This window comes from Salvelinus alpinus, chromosome 2, assembly GCF_045679555.1.
Source record: "Salvelinus alpinus chromosome 2, SLU_Salpinus.1, whole genome shotgun sequence".
NCBI lineage: Eukaryota > Metazoa > Chordata > Actinopteri > Salmoniformes > Salmonidae > Salvelinus > Salvelinus alpinus.
Genome location: NC_092087.1, coordinates 115,707,302 through 115,727,276, shown reverse-complemented (window position 1 = coordinate 115,727,276; position 19,975 = coordinate 115,707,302). Strand labels below are relative to the sequence as shown.

The 19,975-nt window shown below is 41.3% G+C and overlaps 3 protein-coding genes and 1 long non-coding RNA gene across 4 annotated transcripts in view; 1 reads left to right on the top strand and 3 right to left on the bottom strand.

Annotated features, from left to right (window-relative positions):
- LOC139547788 (protein mel-28-like) overlaps window positions 1–3,317 on the bottom strand; it is a 31,251-nt gene extending 27,934 nt beyond the window's left edge. Inside the window, exons 1-2 of the mRNA XM_071356861.1 lie at window positions 2,416–3,317; window positions 189–594 (exon numbers count right to left, since the gene is read on the bottom strand). Coding sequence (XP_071212962.1) covers window positions 189–594; window positions 2,416–2,970 — 961 coding nt within the window. The 5' untranslated portion in view covers window positions 2,971–3,317. The remainder of the gene's footprint in view (window positions 1–188; window positions 595–2,415) is intronic.
- LOC139550595 (uncharacterized) lies at window positions 2,820–3,858 on the top strand. The gene is made up of 2 exons (XR_011670085.1): window positions 2,820–2,952; window positions 3,719–3,858. It is a non-coding gene; the product is annotated as an uncharacterized lncRNA (long non-coding RNA).
- A 373-nt stretch (window positions 3,859–4,231) lies between these two features.
- LOC139542250 (uncharacterized abhydrolase domain-containing protein DDB_G0269086-like) lies at window positions 4,232–5,911 on the bottom strand. The gene has a single exon (XM_071347458.1). It carries the CDS (start codon window positions 5,909–5,911, stop codon window positions 4,232–4,234), a length of 1,680 nt encoding a protein of 559 aa, XP_071203559.1.
- Window positions 5,912–6,442: 531 nt separating this feature from the next.
- On the bottom strand, window positions 6,443–19,269 carry LOC139548600 (zinc finger protein 678-like). The gene is made up of 2 exons (XM_071358389.1): window positions 18,479–19,269; window positions 6,443–11,254 (listed from the first exon to the last, which is right to left on the bottom strand). Exons 1-2 carry the CDS (start codon window positions 18,837–18,839, stop codon window positions 10,161–10,163), a joined length of 1,455 nt encoding a protein of 484 aa, XP_071214490.1. The 5' UTR covers window positions 18,840–19,269; the 3' UTR covers window positions 6,443–10,160.
- Between the last annotated feature and the right edge of the window lie 706 nt (window positions 19,270–19,975).

The window sequence follows — 19,975 nt, the reverse complement described above, 5'->3', positions numbered from 1 at the left end:
CTCCTCCTCCCACTAAAACACCCCTCCTCCCACTAAAACACTCCTCCTCCCACTAAAACACCCCTCCTCCCACTAAAACACTCCTCCTCCCACTAAAACACTCCTCCTCCCACTAAAACACCCCTCCTCCCACTAAAACACCCCTCCTCCCACTAAAACACTCCTCCTCCCACTAAAACACTACTTACTGGTGTTAATCAGGTCTCCTGTCTCCTCCTCCTCCTCCTCTTCCTCCTCCACCAATGTGCCAGTTATCTCTCCCTCCTCCTCCTCTTCCACCAATGGACAGGTTATCTCTCCCTCCTCCTCCTCTTCCTCCTCCTCCACCAATGTACCAGTTATCACTCCCTCCTCCTCCTCCTCTTCCTCCTGCTCCACCAATGTACCAGTTATCACTCCCTCCTCCTCCTCCTCTTCCTCCTCCTCTTCCACCAATGTACCAGTTATCACTCCCTCCTCCTCCTCTTCCTCCTCCTCTTCCACCAATGTACCAGTTGTCACTCCCTCCTCCTCCTCCTCCTCTTCTTCTTCCTCCTCCTCTTCCACCAACGTGCCAGTTATCGCTCCCTCCTCCTTCCCTCCAAAAACTGCATCCTACAAATCAAATCAAATGTTATTTGTCACATACACGTGTTTAGCAGATGTCATTGCGGGTGTAGCGAAATGCTTTGTGTTTCTAGCTCCGACAGTAATATCTAACTAAATGCTTGTGTTCCTAGCTCCAACAGTGCAGTAATATCTAACTAAATGCTTGTGTTCCTAGCTCCAACAGTGCTGTAATATCTAACTAAATGCTTTGTGTTTCTAGCTCCAACAGTCCAGTAATATCTAACTAAATGCTTTGTGTTCCTAGCTCCAACAGTAATATCTAACTAAATGCTTGTGTTCCTAGCTCCAACAGTAATATCTAACTAAATGCTTGTGTTCCTAGCTCCAACAGTGCTGTAATATCTAACTAAATGCTTGTGTTCCTAGCTCCAACAGTGCAGTAGTATCTAACGAAATGCTTGTGTTTCTAGCTCCAACAGTGCTGTAATATCTAACTAAATGCTTGTGTTTCTAGCTCCAACAGTGCAGTAATATCTAACGAAATGCTTGTGTTCCTAGCTCCAACAGTGCAGTAATATCTAACTAAATGCTTGTGTTCCTAGCTCCAACAGTACAGTAGTATCTAACTAAATGCTTGTGTTCCTAGCTCCAACAGTAGTATCTAACTAAATGCTTGTGTTCCTAGCTCCAACAGTGCAGTAATACCTAACTAAATGCTTGTGTTCCTAGCTCCAACAGTGCAGTAGTATCTAACTAAATGCTTGTGTTCCTAGCTCCAACAGTGTAGTAATATCTAACTAAATGCTTGTGTTCCTAGCTCCAACAGTACAGTAATATCTAACTAAATGCTTGTGTTCCTAGCTCCAACAGTACAGTAATATCTAACTAAATGCTTGTGTTTCTAGCTCCAACAGTAATATCTAACTAAATGCTTGTGTTCCTAGCTCCAACAGTAGTATCTAACTAAATGCTTTGTGTTCCTAGCTCCAACAGTCCAGTAATATCTAACTAAATGCTTGTGTTCCTAGCTCCAACAGTAATATCTAACTAAATGCTTGTGTTTCTAGCTACAACAGTCCAGTAGTATCTAACTAAATGCTTGTGTTCCTAGCTCCAACAGTAATATCTAACTAAATGCTTGTGTTCCTAGCTCCAACAGTGCAGTAATACCTAACTAAATGCTTGTGTTCCTAGCTCCAACAGTGCAGTAGTATCTAACTAAATGCTTGTGTTCCTAGCTCCAACAGTGTAGTAATATCTAACTAAATGCTTGTGTTCCTAGCTCCAACAGTACAGTAATATCTAACTAAATGCTTGTGTTCCTAGCTCCAACAGTACAGTAATATCTAACTAAATGCTTGTGTTTCTAGCTCCAACAGTAATATCTAACTAAATGCTTGTGTTCCTAGCTCCAACAGTAGTATCTAACTAAATGCTTTGTGTTCCTAGCTCCAACAGTCCAGTAATATCTAACTAAATGCTTGTGTTCCTAGCTCCAACAGTAATATCTAACTAAATGCTTGTGTTTCTAGCTACAACAGTCCAGTAGTATCTAACTAAATGCTTGTGTTTCTAGCTCCGACAGTGCAGTAGTATCTAACAACTTCACAACAATATATATAACTATATGGATGAGCGATGTCAGAGCAGCATAGACTGAGATACTGTTTATACATATGAGATGAGAAATGCCAACATTATTAAAGTGACTAGTGTTCCATTTTTAAAGTGGCTAGTGATTCCAAGTCTGTGTATGTAGGCAGCAGCCTCTAATGTGCTACTGATGGCTATTTAACAGTCTGATGGCCTTGAGATAGAAGCTGCTTTTCAGTCTCTCGGTCCCTGCTTTGATGCACCTGTACTGACCTCGCCTTCTGGATGATAGCGGGGTGAACAGGCAGCGGCTCGGGTGGTTGTTGTCCTTGGTGATCTGTTTTCCCTTCCTGTGACATCGGGTGGTGTAGGTGTCCTGGAGGGCATGTCGTTTGCCCCTGGTGATGCGTTGGGCAGATCGCACCACCCTCTGGAGAGCCTTGCGGTTGCGGGCGGAGCAGTTGCCGTACCAGGCGGTGATACAGCCCGATAGGATGCTCTCGATTGGGCATCGACTTTCTCTTCCTCCTCAGTAACATCCTCCTCTGTCACTCTGAACGCCTCTTCCTCTTCTGTCACTGAAACGTCTTTCTCTTCTTCTTTTACTGTAACATCCTCCTCCTCTTTCACTCTGAACGCGTCTTCCTCTTCTTTCACTGTAACGTCTTTCTCTTCTTCTTTCACGGTAACACCCTCTACTTCTTGTTTTACTGTCACAGCCTCTTCTTCCTCCTCTTCTTTCACGACATCGTTCAGCCCCAGACCTTCTTTCTCCGTCCAGCAGACCTCCTCTTCTTCAACAGGATGCAGGTAGTTTTGTGAACTCATGGTCGGGGATGTTAGCTAACTACCTGGTGAAATAAATAAAATAGCTAGTTAACATGTGCGACTAGCCTAATGCTAGGCTATTTGAGCTATTTATCTTGCTGATTAGAAACGTACATATGAAATTAAATGAGCGGCAACTATCTATACGACAGAAATGTGTTTTAAAACACAGTGAAAAATCATACACTGAAAGCGTCTCAAGAGCTATAATGTTTCGGCTATGTTGGCTGGCAAACTCCCGAGATGTGTCTGACTGGCTGTTGTTGATGACGAAGAAACACCTCGTCCACTAGATTATACGTCACAGCACATCCGCCATCTGCTGACTGGAGTGGGCTAAACGCAGTTTAGGAAAGACAAAGCTGAAATGTCCCTTTTTTGGGGGCGAAACAACATAGAAATATGTGTTATAAACCTGTCATTCTCATTGAAAGCAAGTCTAAGAAGCGGTAGATCTGTTATGTTTCTGTTACACGTTTGAATCCAGCAATTCCAAAGGGTTACATATTTCAATACAGAAATATTGTTTTTCACAAGTATTTCACTACACCCGCAATAACATTGTCACCGGTGCTGTTTTGTCGTGATGGTAACACCTTTTTGATTCGACGACCGGAGTTCGAATCGCAGACAGCGTCATGATTGATGAAATGTCATTCTAACCAGAATAATGGGACGTGCTCATTATAAATACATTGTGATTTAGTTCCGGGATCAGACTAACTTTTTCTTATGATTTTGTTTGCAGAGCATACAGGCTTGGCAGTTTATCGGAGAAGGAGGTGTACGGCGTGTCATCCCTGCGTGTCGTCTCTTCCATAAAGCCCGCATACCCAGAATCAAAGGCATTTAACATAGGGTTTGAATAAAACCAGTTAATATAGTAAATCTAGCCTGCTGTCATTTTTTTCAAGACATAGACCTTAATACCTGCGCCTTATGTAAAAAAAAAAAAAAAAAGTATTAGTTGGCTTGTCCACTATAACAACAGGTTCAAGCGTAACCAGATAAACTTGGCTTTGAAGATAAAACTACTTTCACCGCGCACTAATCCAGTGTCCCTGTCGCTAGACTAGTGACTTCAACTAGCTTTGGCTGCCATCTAGTGGAAATGAATGATAACTACACTGGACAGCTAGTTGTCAGAGTCAAAGTAGACTTTTAATAATATATGACATTCAGCAGACGCCTTTTATCCAAAGCGAACTGGCTACATGGTAGTGGAAACAGATCATAGAAACAGGATTCGAATGTTGATATATCATGGATGGTCAGTCCTTACCTCTATAGCTCTGTCTATGAATTTGAGAGTGGTCTCCATATCAGGAACACCAGCCTCCTCCTTCTCCATATCAGGAACACCAGCCTGCTCCTTCTCCATATCAGGAACACCAGCCTGCTCCTTCTCCATATCAGGAACACCAGCCTGCTCCTTCTCCATATCAGGAACACCAGCCTGCTCCTTCTCCATATCAGGAACACCAGCCTGCTCCTTCTCCATATCAGGAACACCAGCCTGCTCCTTCTCCATATCAGGAACACCAGCCTGCTCCTTCTCCATATCAGGAACACCAGCCTGCTCCTTCTCCATATCAGGAACACTAGCCTGCTCCTTCTCCATATCAGGAACACCAGCCTGCTCCTTCTCCATATCAAAAACACCAGCCTGCTCCTTCTCTATATCAGGAACACCAGCCTGCTCCTTCTCCATATCAAAAACACCAGCCTGCTCCTTCTCCATATCAAAAACACCAGCCTGCTCCTTCTCTATATCAGGAACACCAGCCTGCTCCTTCTCCATATCAGGAACACCAGCCTGCTCCTTCTCCATATCAGGAACACCAGCCTGCTCCTTCTCCATATCAGGAACACCAGCCTGCTCCTGCTCCATATCAGGAACACCAGCCTGCTCCATCTCCATATCAGGAACACCAGCCTGCTCCTTCTCCATATCAGGAACACCAGCCTGCTCCTGCTCCATATCAGGAACACCAGCCTGCTCCATCTCCATATCAGGAACACCAGCCTGCTCCTTCTCCATATCAGGAACACCAGCCTGCTCCTTCTCCATATCAGGAACACCAGCCTGCTCCTTCTCCATATCAGGAACACTAGCCTGCTCCTTCTCCATATCAGGAACACCAGCCTGCTCCTTCTCCATATCAAAAACACCAGCCTGCTCCTTCTCTATATCAGGAACACCAGCCTGCTCCTTCTCCATATCAAAAACACCAGCCTGCTCCTTCTCCATATCAAAAACACCAGCCTGCTCCTTCTCTATATCAGGAACACCAGCCTGCTCCTTCTCCATATCAGGAACACCAGCCTGCTCCTTCTCCATATCAGGAACACCAGCCTGCTCCTTCTCCATATCAGGAACACCAGCCTGCTCCTGCTCCATATCAGGAACACCAGCCTGCTCCATCTCCATATCAGGAACACCAGCCTGCTCCTTCTCCATATCAGGAACACCAGCCTGCTCCTTCTCCACATCCAGAACACCAGCCTGCTCCTTCTCCATATCAGGAACACCAGCCTGCTCCTTCTCCATATCAGGAACACCAGCCTGCTCCTTCTCCATATCAGGAACACCAGCCTGCTCCTTCTCCATATCAGGAACACCAGCCTGCTCCTTCTCCATATCAGGAACACCAGCCTGCTCCTTCTCCATATCAGGAACACCAGCCTGCTCCTTCTCCATATCAGGAACACCAGCCTGCTCCTTCTCCATATCAGGAATACCAGCCTGCTCCTTCTCCATATCAGGAATACCAGCCCACTCCTTCTCCATATCAGGAACACCAGCCTGCTCCTTCTCCATATCAGGAACACCAGCCTGCTCCTTCTCCATATCAGGAACACCAGCCTGCTCCTTCTCCATATCAGGAACACCAGCCTCCTCCTTCTCCATATCAGGAACACCAGCCTGCTCCTTCTCCATATCAGAACACCAGCCTGCTCCTTCTCCATATCAGGAACACCAGCCCGCTCCATCTCCATATCAGGAACGTTCTGACTGACACGTTGTGTTATCTACCTTCCAGCCATCCATTCAGACCTGCCCTGACGTTCTGACTGATACGTTCTGACTGACACCATCCAGCCCTCCATTCAGAATAACGCATTTCTATAAGTACATAGATGTAGATAATGAATGTCCACTAGTGGCTAACATAGTTCAAAAATATTAATTAAATCTTTATTCAGATACAAAATGTTGCATTAATAAAATTATTTTTACAATAAGCATCTGTGTTTTTTCCGACTTGGCGGAATAATACTGATGGGAACATTCATGAAGTAGCTAGTAAATGTTTTAATAATACTGATGGGACATTCATGAAGTAGCAAGGAAATGTTTTAATAATACTGATGGAACATTCATGAAGTAGCAAGGAAATGTTTTAATAATACTGATGGAACATTCATGAAGTAGCAAGGAAATGTTTTAATAACACTGATGGGACATTCATGAAGTAGCAAGGACATGTTTTAATAATACTGATGGAACATTCATGAAGTAGCAAGGAAATGTTTTAATAACACTGATGGGACACTGATGAAGTAGCAAGGAAATGTTTTAATAATACTGATGGAACATTCATGAAGTAGCAAGGAAATTATTTAATAACACTGATGGGACACTGATGAAGTAGCAAGGAAATGTTTTAATAATACTGATGGAACATTCATGAAGTAGCAAGGAAATTATTTAATAACACTGATGGGACACTGATGAAGTTGCAAGTAAATGTTTTAATAATACCGATGGGAACATTCATGAAGTACCGAGGAAATGTGTTTTTTTTTGTCAACAACTTATCATCGTTATCAGAACAATGTCATCACATGTTCATACACCTTTAGCGTGAAGACTAAGGGCTCTATTTAATCCTCTACGCCGAAGTTCAGCTTTACAGTGTGATTGAAATTTAAAAGGCAATGTTCCGGCTTTAGCGGCCACTGCGTTCAAGGTGAACCGTGCACGTGTCGGCTCAATCCGAAATGACCTTTTACATTTTTATAGCGGAACCTGTAACACTTCAGTTTTACAGACTGAATAGAGCCCTAGTGCACAAATTAATGAAATGAAACCAGAGTACTAAATACATGGAGGTTAGAATTAAGAAATACACACTGGGATCATGCTTGCGAACATAAGCAACCGTTTCCATTTAAAACAGGTTCTCCGGCACAAAATGCTGATCGGGACATTAAAATCCTAAATTTACTGAAGAATGAATTGAATAAGGAACTACCTCTTCCTTCAGCCTTGCACACAAACACAGTGCTGTTGCCTAACAACCAGACTGTATAGTCTATATTTCATGGACTATATTACAGGGACACCTAAATGTAGAACCGACAATGTTGATATTGCCTAATAACCATATTGTGGAAAGAATATGGTATGTTTACAGGTTTAACTCTCCTTATCACCCTACAGATGGCAGTATTACAGTCTCATTATCACCCTACAGATGGCAGTATTGCAGTCTCATTATCATCCTACAGATGGCAGTATCGCAGTCTCATTATCACCCTACAGATGGCAGTATTGCAGTCTCATTATCATCCTACAGATGGCAGTATCGCAGTCTCATTATCACCCTACAGATGGCAGTATTGCAGTCTCATTATCATCCTACAGATGGCAGTATCGCAGTCTCATTATCACCCTACAGATGGCAGTATTGCAGTCTCATTATCATTCTACAGATGGCAGTATTGCAGTCTCATTATCTTCCTACAGATGGCAGTATTGCAGTCTCATTATCATCCTACAGATGGCAGTATTGCAGTCTCATTATCACCCTACAGATGGCAGTATTGCAGTCTCATTATCATCCTATAGATGGCAGTATTGCAGTCTCATTATCATCCTACAGATGGCAGTATTGCAGTCTCATTATCATCCTACAGATGGCAGTATTGCAGTCTCATTATCATCCTATGGATGGCAGTATTGCAGTCTCATTATTCCTATAGATGGCAGTATTGCAGTCTCATTATCATCCTATAGATGGCAGTATTGCAGTCTCATTATCATCCTACAGATGGCAGTATTGCAGTCTCATTATCATCCTATAGATGGCAGTATTGCAGTCTCATTATCATCCTACAGATGGCAGTATCGCAGTCTCATTATCATCCTACAGATGGCAGTATCGCTGTCTCATTATCACCCTACAGGTGGCAGTATCGCAGTCTCATTATCACCCTACAGGTGGCAGTATTGCAGTCTCATTATCACCCTACAGATGGCAGTATTGCAGTCTCATTATCACCCTACAGATGGCAGTATTGCAGTCTCATTATCATCCTATAGATGACAGTATTGCAGTCTCATTATCATCATATAGATGGCAGTATTGCAGTCTCATTATCATCCTACAGATGGCAGTATTGCAGTCTCATTATCATCCTACAGATGGCAGTATTGCAGTCTCATTATCATCCTACAGATGGCAGTATTGCAATCTCATTATCATCCTATAGATGGCAGTATTGCAGTCTCATTATCATCCTATAGATAGCAGTATTGCAGTCTCATTATCACCCTACAAAATCTACAAAAATAATCAACTTTGTCACAGAGAACTAAATTCGGTGACGGACAATCGATTGTGAGAAACGCCATATACTTCTTATGTGATACATGTGGGTTGTGGTTTGTGTCACAGTTGTACTTTATCTGAGATCTCTGCCTTTCAGCTTACTGCTCCTGCAACCAACACAGGCATAGGGTTAACATAGGGTTAACGTGTGCCAAGCATAGGGTTAACGTGTGCCAAGCATAGGGTTAACATAGGGTTAACGTAGGGTTAACGTGTGCCATGCATAGGGTTAACATAGGGTTAACGTGTGCCAAGCATAGGGTTAACGTGTGCCAAGCATAGGCTTAACATAGGGTTAACATAAGGTTCACGTGTGCCAAGCATAGGGTTAACATAGGGTTAACATAGGGTTAATGTGTGCCAAGCATAGGGTTAACGTGTGCCAACCATAGGGTTAACATAGGGTTAACGTGTGCCAAGCATAAGGTTAACATAGGGTTAACGTGTGCCAAGCATAGGGTTAACATAGGGTTAACGTGTGCCAAGCATAGGGTTAACATAGGGTTAACATAGGGTTAACATAGGGTTAACGTGTGCCATGCATAGGGTTAACATAGGGTTAACGTGTGCCAAGCATAGGGTTAACATAGGGTTAACATAGGGTTAACGTGTGCCAAGCATAGGGTTAACATAGGGTTAACATATGGTTAACGTGTGCCAAGCATAGGGTTAACATAGGGTTAACGTGTGCCAAGCATAGGGTTAACATAGGGTTAACATAAGGTTAACGTGTGCCATGCATAGGGTTAACATAGGGTTAACGTGTGCCAAGCATAGGGTTAACATAGGGTTAACATAGGGTTAACGTGTGCCATGCATAGGGTTAACATAGGGTTAACATAAGGTTAACGTGTGCCAAGCATAGGGTTAACATAGGGTTAACATAAGGTTAACGTGTGCCAAGCATAGGGTTAACATAGGGTTAACATATGGTTAACGTGTGCCAAGCATAGGGTTAACGTGTGCCATGTTATCTGATGAGAATCGCTTCAATTTAGCCTGCAAGTAAATCCCTGATTGTAATTAGCTGATACGCATTTTCTGCCAGAGAACCTGGTTTAAAATTTTAAATGGTTGCTTATAAACCATTTATATTCATCCATTTAATAATTACATTTTACAACTTTCCAAATCATTAACATCGAAGTGTTTATATTTCTATTCAAATCAATCCAAATCCATAATCAAAATAAAATACACATTTTAAAATGTAACTTTATTGTTATTGTAATCATGTCTCAAGAGGAAAAAACTAAAGTAGGCCTATTTTTGGGGGAAGATTTGATATAAACAATATGATTTAATGTGACATAAAACAATTTAGTGTGTCAAAAAAAATGACACTCAAAAACATAAGTCAGAACACAGCCTGTCTATTCTCTCATGTGATTTCAGGTTCTCTGTCCGGGAAAATGTCTTTCCACAATTAGGTTCCCTAACTAAAACTCTTTCCAAACGGTGTGTTTATGTTCTCATGCCTTTTTTAGGTTCCCTAACTTGGAACAATGTTAAGGCTTCTCTGCAGAGTGTATTCTCTCATGCCTTTTTCAGGTTCCCTAACTTGGAACAATGTTAAGGCTTCTCTGCAGAGTGTATTATTTTATGTTTGTTTAAGTTCCCTAACTGGGTAAAACTCTTTCCACAATGGGAACAGGGGTAAGGCTTCTCTGCAGAGTGTATTCTCTTATGTTTGTTCAGGTTCCCTAACTGGATAAAACTCTTTCCACAATGGGAGCAGTGGTAAGGTGTCTCTCCAGAGTGTATTCTCTCATGTTCTTTTAGGTTCCCTAACTTGGTAAAATCCTTTCCACATTGGGCGCAATGGTAAGGTTTCTCCCCGGTGTGTGTCCTCTCGTGCTCTTTCAGATTATCTAACAACCTAAAATACTTTCCACAATGGGAACAGGGGTACGGTTTCTCTCCAGAGTGTATTTTCTTATGTTTGTTCAGGCTCCCTAACTGGGTAAATCTCTTTTCACAATGGGAGCAGTGGTAAGGCTTATCTCTAGAGTGTATTATCTCATGCTTTTTTAGGTTCCCTAACTGGCTAAAATCCTTTCCACACTGGGAGCATTGGTAAGGTTTCTCCCCCGTGTGTGTCCTCTCGTGCTCTTTCAGATTATCTAACAACCTGAAATTCTTTCCACAATGGGAACAGGGGTACGGTTTCTCTCCAGAGTGTATTTTCTTATGTTTGTTTAGGTTCCCTAACTGGGTAAAACTAATTCCACACTGGGAGCAATGGTAAGGTTTCTCCCCTGTGTGTGTCCTCTCGTGCTCCTTCAGAGTATCTAACAACCTAAAATTCTTTCCACAATGGGAACAGGGGTAAGGCTTCTCTCCAGAGTGTATTCGCTTGTGTTTGTTCAGGCTTCCTAACCACATAAAACTATTTCCACACTGGGAGCAGTGATAAGGCTTTTCTCCTGTGTGTATTCTCTTATGTTTGTTCAGGCTCCCTAACAAAGTAAAACTCTTTCCACACTGGGAGCATTGGAAGGGCTTTTCTCCTACGTGTGTCCTTTTATGCTCTTTCAGCTTCCATGACCACTTAAAACTCATATTACAGTGGGAGCAGTGGTGTTGTCTTGCAGGTTTGGGAGGCTCTGGGTCTGGTTCCCCTGAAGGACTCTTCCTGCTGTCAGAGTGAGAGGCTGGTCTCTTTCCTGCCAAAAATAAAGAGTATTTGGTTAAAAAGAGACCTGAATGAAACCTCATGATAAAACTGTCTTCCTATGAGGTTTAATCTAGACTAGATCCCTCATTATAAAACAGTACATTTGGATCGTGGATAATGATTGGTTAATAGCCGTTAGTTATTCATGATGATCCCTGGGTAATGCCTGTTAACTTCTTATGGCTGCAGAGGCAGTATTGAGTAGCTTGGATGAAAGGTGCCCAGAGTAAACGGCCTGCTCCTCAGTCATAGTTGCTAATATATGCATATTATTATTAGTATTGGATAGAAAACACTCTGAAGTTTCTAAAACTGTTTGAATTATGTCTGTGAGTATAACAGAACTCATATGGCAGGCAAAAACCTGAGAAAAAACAGGAAGTGGAAACTGAGGCTGGTAGATTTTCAACCAAGCTCCCATTGAAATCACAGCGAGATATGGATGAGTTTTCACTTCCTACAGCTTCCACTAGATGTCAACAGTCTGTAGAACTTTGTCTGATGACTCTACTGTGAAGGGGGGCTGAAGGAGACAGGAATGAGTCACCACTGCCATGAGGTGACCATTCTTTGACCATGCGTGTTCATATTGGAGGGAGCTCCGTTCCATCGCTCATCTGAAGTCAATGTAATTCTCCGGTTGGAACGTTATTCAAGATTTATGTTAACAACATTCTAAAGATTGATTCAATACATCGTTTGACATGTTTCTACGGACTGTTACGGAACTTTTGGACATTGTCAGGTTTTAGTGAACGCACTTCCCTGATGTTGGATTTGTATACCAAACACGCGACAAAAAAAAACTATTTGGACATAAATTATGGACATTACCGAAAAAAAAGAACATTTCTGAACGCTGTTTTCAGATGATTGAATATTGTGTTTTGCCGTAAAGCTTTTTGAAATCTGACACAGCGGTTGCATTAAGAACAAGTGTATCTTTAATTCTTTGTAAAACATGTATCTTTCATCAAAGTTTATGATGAGTATTTCTGTTATTTGACGTGGCTCTCTGCAATTTCTCTGGATATTTTGGAGGCATTTCTGAACATGGCGCCAATGTAAACGGAGGTTTTTGGATATAAATATGAACTTAATCGAACAAGACATATGTATTATGAAGTCCTATGATGAAGATCATCAAAGGTTAGTGATTAATTTGATCTCTATTTGTGCCATTTGTGACTCCTCTCTTTGGCTGGAAAAATGGCTGAATTTTTCTTTGAGTTGGTGGTGACCTAACATAAATCCATTTGTGGTGCTTTTGCCGAAAAGCCTATTTGAAATCGGACACTTTGGTGGGATTAACAACAAGATTACCTTTAAAATGGTATAAGACACGTGTATGTTTGAGGAATTTTAATTATTAAATTTCTGTTGTTTGAATTTGGAGCCCTGCACTTTCACTGGCTGTTGTCATATCGATCCCGTTACCGGGTTTGCAGCCATAAGAAGTTAACAGTTGTATTTTAATTATCCCTATACATCCACTGTCCCACAGCCAAGCCAGGCAATTCATAAACTAATCTCCACTGTCCCACAGCCCAGCCAGGCAATTCATAAACTAATCTCCACTGTCCCACAGCCAAGCCAGGCAATTTATAAATGAATCTCCACTGTTCCACAGCCAAGCCAGGCAATTCATAAACTAATCTCCACTGGAAAAAGCATCTAGACATTATTACCCCATTCTTCAGTTGGTTTGTAACAGAGGGGATTTGTATCAACTTTGCCATCTGCCTCTCGGACCTCTGAAAGTCATTTTGTAGGTAAAATAAAACATGGTATAGAACTTATTTTGGTGATTTATTATTGAATAGAAATTTCTAATCGAATTTCCCTGTTGGTTTGCTACTAGAATGGAACATAAAAGGGAGACTGCACTTCCTGATTGGGCCTTGTGTTTTTAATCAATGCTCATTAAGAAGTGCTAGCGGCCGTGACTGAGGGCAAACAACGGTTGTCTTGGAGGTGTTATTTGATGTTTCTTGGGTGTATTTGCCATTCAAATCACAACAGACAAGGGCAGTAGTGAGTCAAATGAGGTAAGCTAACTTTGCTGGAGAGAATAAAGTTTTGAAGTTGAGGACTTCTCCCCTTCTCACTGACTCGCCATCTCTAATTCAGTTTTATGTGTAGGCTAAAGGCTAGACTTGTGTTTAGCCAAGCTGACAGCAGCTAGCTAGAATAGCTTGGTGATAGCTGCAGCTGGCTATCCTCTCTAGCTGATATTTCTCTGTCAAATCAGTTAGCTGACAGCAGCTAGCTAGCATAGCTTGGTGATAGCTGCAGCTGGCTATCCTCTCTAGCTGATATTTCTCTGTCAAATCAGTTAGCTGACAGCAGCTAGCTAGCATAGCTTGGTGATAGCTGCAGCTGGCTGTCCTCTCTAGCTGATATTTCTCTGTCAAATCAGTTAGCTGACAGCAGCTAGCTAGCATAGCTTGGTGATAGCTGCAGCTGGCTATCCTCTCTAGCTAATATTTCTCTGTCAAATCAGTTAGCTGACAGCAGCTAGCTAGCATAGCTTGGTGATAGCTAATAGCTGGCTATCCTCTCTAGCTAATATTTCCCTGTCAAATCAGTTAGCTGACAGCAGCTAGCTAGCATAGCTTGGTGATAGCTGCAGCTGGCTATCCTCTCTAGCTAATATTTCTCTGTCAAATCAGTTATGCTAAAATGGCAAGAGAGTGTCTGGACTGTGTTTCATAAGACACTAGTTCTACAACACCTTGCTACAAAAGTAGCTGTTAACTTAGTTTCAACGTTTCATCACTCATGTAAATAAATACACGTTTCCGTGGAAACGATATCAACAACTGCCAGTTGAATGCCCGGTCATCAGTTCTTCAAAACATGACTCTATAACATATATACATAACTGTCTAGTTGTGTCTCATCTCTCATGTCCGCTGTTAGATCTTTCCTGGGGGCAAATCCCAGAACTATACTGAACTACAGTATTAATGCTCAATTCTAATTATTATTTCACCTCCAGGGCCTATTTATTGTACATAGATTTCTCTATTGTGTTATTGACTGTACGTTTGTTTATGTGTAACTTCTGTGTTGTTGTTTGTGTCGAACTGCTTTGCTTTATCTTGGCCAGGTCGCAGTTGTAAATGAGAACTTGTTCTCAACTGGCCTACCTGGTTAAATAAAGGTGAAGAAAAAATTTATACAAACATGCTACAATTTCAATGATTTTCCTTACAGTTCATATAAGGAAATCAGTCAATTTAAATAAATTAAGTGGGCCCTAATCTATAGATTTCACATGACTGGGAAAACTGATATGCATCGGTTGGTCACAGATACCTTAAAAAAAAGGTAGGGCCGTGGATCAGAAAACCAGTCAGTATCTGGTGTGACCACCATTTGCCTCATGCAGCGTGACACATCTCCTTTGCATAGAGTTGATCAGGCTGTTGATTGTGGCCTGTGGAATGTTGTTCCTCTCCTCTTCAATGGCTGTGTGAAGTTGCTGGATATTGGTGGGAACTGGAACACGCTGTCGTACACGTCGATCCAGAGCATCCCAAACATGCTCAATGGGTGACATGTCTGCAGGCCATGGAAGAACTGGGACATTTTCAATTGTGTACAGATCCTTGCGACATTATCATACAGATAACGAGGTGATGGTGGCAGATGAATGGCACGACAATGGGCCTCAGGATCTTCTCACGGTATCTCTTTGCATTCATATTGCCATTGATAAAATGCAATTGTGTTCGTTGTTCGTAGCTTATGCCTTCCCATACAATAACCCCACCACCACGGGGCACTCTGTTCACAACGTTGACATTAGCAAACCGCTCGCCCACACGACGCTATACATGCTGTCTGCCATCTACCCGGTACAGTTGAAACCGAGATTCATCCGTGACACGTCTCATGTGTGCCAGTAGCCATCGAAGGTGATGGCTGAAGTCGGTTGTGACACTGAACTGCAGTCAGGTCAAAACCCTGGTGAGGTTTTGACCTGACTGCAGTCATCTGCGTGACCCGACGAGCACGCAGATGAGCTTCCCTGAGACGGTTTCTGACAGTTTGTGCAGAAAATCTTTGGTTTTGCCGAAACCCACAGTTTCATCAGCTGTCCGGGTGGCTGGTCTGCAGTTATGAGGCCGGTTGGATGTACTGCCAAATTCTCTAAAACGACATTGGAGGCGGCTTATGGTAGAGAAATTAACATTCAATTCTCTGGAAACAGCGCTGGTGGACATTCCTGCAGTCAGCATGCCAATTGAACACTCCCTCAAAACGTGAGACATCTGTGTTGTGTGACAAAACTGTACATATAAGTGGCCTTTTATTGTCCCCAGCATAAGGTGTGTAATGACAATGGTGTTTAATCAGCTTTTTGATATGCCACACCTGTCAGGTGGATTGATCATCTTGGCCCACGGAGAAATGCTCACTAACAGGGATGTAAACAAATTTGTGCACAACATTTGAGAGAAAAAAAAGCTTTTAGTGCGTATGAAAAATGTCTGGAATCTTTTATTTCAGCTCCTTAAAACATGGGACCAACACTTTACATGTTGCGTTTATATTTTTTGTTAAGTGTACTAACATCCATACAGATGAAGGCTACACGTGGACATAAACAGCTTGAGTGTAGATACTCTAGCTCCGATCACAGCCATTCAACTCTAACTGTTTTAAAGTCAACATTGGCCTCATGGTGAAATCCCTGAGCAGTTTCCTTCCTCTACGGCAACTGAGTTAGGTAGGACGCCTGTATCTTTGTAGTGACTGGGTGTATTGATAAATCTAAAGTAGGGCTGGGCGGTATACCATTTTTTGCGAAATATCAATATTGATGCACGGACCGGTTTGGGTTTTTAACTTTACCTTCTATACCGGTATTTGAATGTTTGGTTTGTTAAATGTGATACGCAGTGTATAACGTCCATTTTTATAGTTTACTTCGCTACTTGAGTCATCTCTCTCTCTCCACACAGACCTAGCCACGTCCCCCTGTCACTCAAGGAGCGCATTTCACGTATGTCAACAACGAGACACTTGCGTTCAGTCTGCATGGTCAATGCAGCAATGTTGATGACAACGATGCAGTTGTCACTTTTCTTCTTAATATAAATCTACTAGTGTTCTTTAATTACACTATTAGCTTGTTTTCTTGCAACTGCAAACAGCTAGTTTGTCTTTTATTAGCATGTTGTTCCTCAATCTTGTTAGCGGCTAATGCTAATCGCTAGCTAACTAATAAATGTACTGAGTAAGAGCAAGCGTAATTAGCTATACAGTCTGATAATACCAGTGATGGTGTAGACCTAAATCAGCGTGTTGTTTGTGCAACAGCGTCTTCTAAATTAAAGAGGTAAAACGCAAAGCAAGAATATGTTAGCTAAGTTGCATGAAGTAGCTAAGAGGAAAACATTCAATGTAGCGAAAGATTATAGGGTCCCCCTAGGAAACACCTATCAACACATTAGTTCCTACCCTGTCACAATAACTCCTCCTTGGCGTTTTCATTCGTTGTCATGTCAACACAACACTGTATTCAAAGTGCCCACTATTATATTCTAACTATATAATTAGAATAGACATTCTAGTCCCATGATTCCAACAGTTAAAGTCAAGTGTTTTGCTCTAAATCGCAAGTCTAATCGCAACATTTGGTTAAAAATAAGGCCCAGATGACCTGCCCGTATCGTGCAGCCCTACGTGGCAGTGTGGAAATGATCTCAAATACAGGAATTGATGAAAAGTCTGACTTTTTTGGGGTGGTTGAAGTTGAACTGAACAGTATAAACCAATCAGAATGGAGAAAGACCCATTGAAATCACTTAGAATATATGTATGTTGCCACCTTAAAATCACTACTCATAAAGCAAATGTATAACTTTTATTATTAAAAAACATAAAATACAGTCAAATACAGTCCATTTCTTTTAAAATACCATGACAGAATATTTTGGCCATATCGCCCAGCCCTAATCTAAAGTGTAGTTAATAACTTCACCATGCTCAAAGGGATATTCAATGTCTGATTTAAAAAAAAAAAAACTTTTTTAACCCATCTACCAATAGGTGCCCTTTGTGAGGCCAAACGTTTTAGAACACCTCCTCATTCAAGGGTTTTTCTTTATTTTTACTATTTTCTACATTGTAGAATAATAGTGAAGACATCAAAACTATGAAATAACACATATGGAATCATGTAGTAACCAAAAAAAGTGTTAAACAAATCAGAATATATTTTATATTTGAATCAGAATATATTTTATATTTGAGATTATGCATATAGCCACCACTTTGTCATGATGACAGCATTGCACACTCTTGGCATTCTCTCTACCAGCTTCATGAGGTAGTCACCTGGGATGCATTTCAATTAACAGGTAAGTCATGACACACCTCAACAGGCCAGGTAAGTCATGACACATCTCAACAGGTGGTCCAGGTAAGTCATGGCACATCTCAACAGGTGGTCCAGGTAAGTCATGACATGGCACATCTCAACAGGTGGTCCAGGTAAGTCATGACACGACACATCTCAACAGGTGGTCCAGGTAAGTCATGACACATCTCAACAGGTGGTCCAGGTAAGTCATAACACATCTCAACAGGTGGTCCAGGTAAGTCGTGACATAACACAAGTTCCTCTATTTGTTCCTCAAGCAATTGAAGAATGACATCACAATTTCTCATCAGACCAACTCATTTAAGTTTTGCTTAAAACTCATTTTGTTCAAAACATTTTTATTTGTTTACCCTTTAGTGTGTGTCATTTACTATATTTATATTTATTTAACGCTTTTCAACAGGAAAAGTTACAACAACAAACAAATCACAGGAGGACGTCTAACAATTCCTACAGTACAGAACAACATATTCAAGTGTAGAATTACCTTTTAAAACCACACATTATTTCACTAACTGCAGAGATAGTCCTCCTGTTAAAATGTATTTACTGGTGTTAATCAGATCAATGTCCCTGTTTTATAAGATAGTACTCACTGTATTTACTGGTGTTAATCAGATCAATGTCCCTGTTTTATAAGATAGTACTCACTGTATTTACTGGTGTTAATCAGATCAATGTCCCTGTTTATTAAGATAGTACTCACTGTATTTACTGGTGTTAATCAGGTCAATGTCCCTGTTTTATAAGATAGTACTCACTGTATTTACTGGTGTTAATCAGATCAATGTCCCTGTTTTATAAGATAGTACTCACTGTATTTACTGGTGTTAATCAGTTCTCCAGTCTTCTGTTCTTCTTCTTCGTCCTCCTCCAATGTGACAGTAATCTCCCCCTCCTCTTCCTCCTTCACTCCAATAACGTCTTCCTCTTCTTTCACTGTGACAGTCATCTCCCCCTCCTCTTCCTTCATTACATAAACTGCATCTTCCTTTTCCTTCACAGTAACATCCTCCTCCTCTTTCACTCTGAACGCGTCTTCCTCTTCTTTCACTGTAACGTCTTCCCTTTCTTCTTTCACTGTAACAAACTCACCTTCTACTTCTTTCTTAACGGTAACTGTCTCCTCTTCCATGAGCTTTCCTTTCCAATTCTCAGTGTATCTTAGTAAACTCATGTTCGGCGATGTTAGCTAGCTAGCTACCATTAGCGACTAGGCTAGTGTTAACTTAACCAGACAGCTAACTGACTAACAGCAACAACGTCAATACGAAATTAAATGGGATAACTAGTTCTTTCCAAAGAAGTGTGTTTAAAACATAGTTGCAAAGAAAATTGAACCACGAAATTGTCTAAAGAACTTGAATGTTCCGACTTTGTTGGCTAGCGAGCTACCGAGGTGGCTGCAGTTGTTGAAGAAGCGTTCCGTCCACTAGATTATACGTCACACTAGAAACATCGCCTGAAAGACACATATCGCCATTTGCTGTCTGAAGGGAGGAAACGTAGTTGAGGAAGGAAAACTTTTTTTCTTCCTTCATTGAATTATAATATTATAAAGCAGTTTAGGGAAACGTTTTTTTCCTCTCAATTAAATATGAATATTATATCAACACGTACAGAGAGCAACAAGTGTTGTTTGATTAGTTCAGATATAATAAACAGATATTATTATTTTTTTAAACACCTACAGTTATTGACACCCTTGATAAAGATGAGGAAAAAAATTACTGTAAAAAAATAAATAATCAAATACTTGATTGTATGAAAAACATTTTTGGGTTTTAATGTAATACAATCGCTAAGAGATCGAGCCGAACATAGAGCTCCTTGGCAACACACGCCAATGGTGGGTTTATAGTCAAATTAGAATACATCAGCATAAAATGACTCCATACAGACATGGCGGCAGGTAGCCTAGTGGTTAGAGCATTGTTTCCCCCGTCAACTGCGTTTCCTCCCTCCAGACAGCAGATGGCGATATGTGTCTTTCAGGCGATGTTTCTCGTGTGACGTATATTCTAGTGGCCTCGGTAGCTTGTTAGCCAACATTGTTGAAACATTCAATCTCTTCAGACAATTTTGTTGTTTATTTGCAACTATGTTTTAAACACACTTCTGTGGAAAGAACTAGTTATCCCATTTAATTTCGTATTGGCGTTGTTAGTCAGTTAGCTGGCTGGTTAAGTTAGCATTAGCCTGGAATCCTAGAGCTGACCATCCCTCGCAATGTGTTCTAGAATCTCATAAACCATCCCTCGCAACGTGTTCTAGAATCTCTTAAACCATCCCTCGCAACGTGTTCTAGAATCT

Excerpts from the sequence above, each read along its gene's own strand:
- LOC139542250 (XM_071347458.1), bottom strand. The coding sequence starts at position 5,911 with ATGGAGAAGGAGCAGGCTGGTGTTCCTGATATGGAGAAGGAGGAGGCT.
- LOC139548600 (XM_071358389.1), bottom strand. The coding sequence starts at position 18,839 with ATGAGTTTACTAAGATACACTGAGAATTGGAAAGGAAAGCTCATGGAA. Across the intron at positions 11,255-18,478 it reads GATTAACACCAGTAAATACA|GAAAGAGACCAGCCTCTCAC; the intron begins GTGAGTACTATC and ends TATTTTTGGCAG.